Source organism: Arachis hypogaea, chromosome 9 (assembly GCF_003086295.3).
Source record: "Arachis hypogaea cultivar Tifrunner chromosome 9, arahy.Tifrunner.gnm2.J5K5, whole genome shotgun sequence".
NCBI classification, from domain to species: domain Eukaryota; kingdom Viridiplantae; phylum Streptophyta; class Magnoliopsida; order Fabales; family Fabaceae; genus Arachis; species Arachis hypogaea.
This window is the reverse complement of record NC_092044.1, coordinates 86,294,275-86,298,131: the sequence shown is the minus strand read 5'-3', so window position 1 is coordinate 86,298,131 and position 3,857 is coordinate 86,294,275. Positions and strand designations below refer to the sequence as shown.

Below are 3,857 nucleotides of genomic sequence, written 5' to 3'. Positions count from 1 at the left end.
AATAGCGCGCATTGGAACGCCATGTGTGTCGAAAAGTGAGAGCGTGTTCACACACGCTAGATAATGAAGCTGATTTTTGTTGGGTTTGGACCAACTTAGTTGAACTTAGTTGCCAAAAAAATTTAAATGTATGGCAGATATGATATATAAGGAGAATATGATATAAATTAAAAATAATAATATCCCAAATTTATCTCCAAAAAATTTTTATCATTAAATTAGTCCCTAATTTTTAATCACTAAATTAATCTGTAACATTTTATTTGTTAGACAAATCAATCAATAAGTCTAATTTTGATAATAAAAAAAATTGACAAATCAATCTCTATTATTTAATAAAGATATAACCATTTTTAAAATTTTTAGAACAATTTTTTTATATTAATAAAAAATATGATATAGAGATTAATTTATCTAATAAAATAAAAATTAAAAAATTATTATTAATCAATTAAAAGTGATAGTGCTAGTAAGAACGTATCTTAGAATTATTAAATAATTTTGTTAAGATTAAAAAAAATCTTATCAACATATGTAAAGATATATTTAAAGAATACCATCAAAAGATATTTTACTAAAAAATATTAAAAATTTTAAAAGAACATTATATTCTTAAAATATTATTAGAAGTTTACTAAATTCTTAAAAGCATTATAATATTTTGTTATAATCAAGACAATAAAATATTAAGAGAATCTTTAATAATAGTTTTAATTTTAATTTTATTTTAAGTTTTATAAGATGACACATAAATATTTGTGAAGTTATATATTATAAATAGTAATTTAAAATTAAAAATAAAATTTATTTTTTCAATGTTTAGTCTTAATTCAATTAGAATTTATATTATTTTTAATTATTTTATCAATATAATTATATTAATAACAAAATTTTATTATTTTTTATCAAAATAATATTATATTTTTAAAATAATACTTGTTTTATTTTATAAATCAACTTTAATAAAAATTTTAATTTTAAATCAATTTACTTTTTTAAAATATTGAAAATAATATTTTAAAAATACTCTATTGCAGATATTCTAAAGATGGTTCCATAACCCCATGTGAACTGGAGTTCAAGATATATTATAAGTAGCTCTAGACAAGTTCAAATTTCAAACGGTACGCACAACCCATTCAAAATCCCCAAAATAAAGACCTGTAACTCCCCCAATGAACAGTAATAGTCAAATGAGATATCATAAATGAAATTTCTCAAGAAGCGTGGTAAAAATTAGAAAGGAATTAATTCGATCATTACATATATGATACAATATAAATAGTAATTTGCATTGTAATAAGCAATAACAATGCTATGCTAATATACTGCTGTAAAGTTTTCATCCTCTTTTATGTTTCTACCAAATAAAAAACAACCAAAAAATTACAAATAATAGCAATTAAAACAAGATATTTATGTAAAACCCCTGGCTGGAAACAACCACCAGCACCACCAGCAACACCGACCACTCCACCGAAATCAAAGGGAGGCATGGACCACAAAGAAGAGAACCCTAATCTATCGCATTGGGGCCAGCACAAGCCTTCAAGACAGGGCTCCAAATCCACTGCACAAGGAACTTCCTCCCATTCCTCCCATTCAAATTGAATGTCTTCCCTTCTCTATCCTTCATCACCTGCCCAATGTACCCTCCCCCACCTCCGCTGCCGTACAGCCCTTCACACAGATCCCCGATTTCCGTCGGCGCCGTCGGATCCTCCCCGGCGTACCACGCATTCACCAGCGGGTTCGATGAAAGCTCTGCCAACTCGTGCCCTAAAAAACACCAACATTAGAGCATAATTAACCCAATTCTTTACTAATAAAATTTATTATTTTTTTAACACTATCAAATATTAAATTTTAAATCTTAAATTCTAAATTTAAAAATTTAATAGCATAAAAATAAAGTATCGCTAATATTAATAAAAATTGCAGGCCTAATGTTTCTCATTTAATAATTTAAGAACTACATTAGCAGTGACATTGTGTATCATAAGCTGAAATGGATAACATACTAGAGTAATCAACTTAGTTAACAGAATTGGTTATAACAGAATTTGTAACAAAGTTCAGTAGAGGTTTATTAATATTTACCTATCACACTAATCATGCCGTCGATGCCAACATCTCTGTTCGGCGGTGAGAGCTGCCCCGGGCCTCCGCCAGCCATGTACGCCGGCACGGCGAAGGGGTAGGCGCAGACCTCGGGGCACTGGCGGCCGGAATTCCCGATCCAAGCATAGGGGAGCGTGTAACCGACCATGGAGGGGAACGTGAAGTAGTGGAAGCCGCAGACGGCGCGGCAATAGTCCTCCATAGTGACGTCGCCGGCGGTGAGGACTAGGTAGATCCCGTTGCGGTGATCGACGGGGAATGGCTTGGACCTGACGGCAGTGGCGATGACCTGCTGTACGGATAGGCGCGTGAGTGCGTTGCCGTGGGAGTAGCGCGTGTCCGCGTACTCGCCGGCGATAGAGACGGATCGAGAAATGTTGGCGCCGGTCTGGTCAGTGTAGAGGGAAACGGTGCGCCACCAGTCGGCGACGGAAGGTGAGGCGGCGCGTGAATCGGAAATGGAATGAAGGAAGTCCTTGATTGTGAGCTTGTGGTCTTGCGACCACTTACCGTACCAGATTAGGTAGATGTTGATCGGAGAAGAAAGCACCGGGCCCATGTGGTATTTCAAGTTCACCAAATCCGATGAGCCCTCGAAACGTTTCGATGAGGAAAGTGGGACTCTTGGGTTGAAGAATGATGGGTTGGTTTGCAGGGTTTGGAATTGTTGCTCTTGTTGTCGGTCATTGTTTGGTGTGGCTGAGGCTCTGCATTGGAGGAGCGACAAAATGGTAACTAAAAGAAGGTATTTCGGGAAGTGAGACATGGTTGGTTGTTGGTGGTGGTGGAGGAGGAGGGAGTGAGTGGAGAGCGAGAGAGATTATATATATAATGGTAAGTGTTGCGGTTTGTGAATGTAGAGGTTGATGCGCTGGAGACAGCTGCCATGTGGTGTGGGGGCATACTTTACCCCTCTTATAAAAATCTACCTAATGCTGCTAATCAAAATATCTATCTTTTATCTTCCATCTTTACTTTACTATTGTTTCATTTTTATTTTTTTTCAACTTTCTCTTACTTTCTTGGACCGAGAATCATGGACTTCTAAACTCTTTTCTTGTTGAGTGTTGACTTACCGTTTTGTTGCTGCTGCAATTTAATTATTTACTCCCACTTATACTTGCCACTCTCTGGCACTGTGGCTTGGCTCACATGCACTAGAGACTAGAGAGTAGAGACCCTGGCTAAAATAAGTTATATTATAGATAATCTCGTTGGTTTACATGAAGATAATTCAAATGTCGTTGGATATAAAATTTATTTTACATTAACCTCACCACGTACTTAAATGGTATGAAAAATAGTTCTCTTCCTTTAATAATTCCAGAAAAAAATAAATAAAAATAACATAACTTGTTTTACAAAAATGCCTTACATTACATTACATTTTTGTTTTGTTTTATTTGCTTTCCTGAGCTGGATGCCGTGTCATTTAATTTGTTACTGGTGTTACGTATTCGGTGAAAGTGGGCAAGTGGGAAGGGAATGTGAATTTGGTGGCAGAAGAAGATGGCATTGCAGAGCCCATGTTGGGTCATAATTGGGAGGTGAGAAAAGAGACAGTATAAATAAGGTACATGGAAAAAAGCAATGAGGTGGTGGTGGTGGTGGAGAGCTAAAATGTTGCAGAATTTGATAGCACCACCAAAACAAAGGGTGTGAAACAGTGAAAGTATGTCAAGCACATGGTCCCAGGGTTTGTGATTAGAGGTTTTCCAGTTCGGTTTTTCTGTTGT

The 3,857-nt window shown here is 35.4% G+C and overlaps 1 protein-coding gene across 1 annotated transcript; it reads right to left on the bottom strand.

Moving 5' to 3' along the window:
- Positions 1-1,186: 1,186 nt before the first annotated feature.
- Positions 1,187-3,052, bottom strand: LOC112711160 (protein EXORDIUM-like 5). The gene is made up of 2 exons (XM_025763733.3): positions 2,101-3,052; positions 1,187-1,779 (listed from the first exon to the last, which is right to left on the bottom strand). Exons 1-2 carry the CDS (start codon positions 2,885-2,887, stop codon positions 1,517-1,519), a joined length of 1,050 nt encoding a protein of 349 aa, XP_025619518.1. The 5' UTR covers positions 2,888-3,052; the 3' UTR covers positions 1,187-1,516.
- Between the last annotated feature and the right edge of the window lie 805 nt (positions 3,053-3,857).

Coding starts and splice junctions, on each gene's coding strand:
- LOC112711160 (XM_025763733.3), bottom strand. CDS start 2,887: ATGTCTCACTTCCCGAAATACCTTCTTTTAGTTACCATTTTGTCGCTC. Junction 1,780..2,100: donor CGGCATGATTAGTGTGATAG/GTAAATATTAAT, acceptor GGTGTTTTTTAG/GGCACGAGTTGGCAGAGCTT.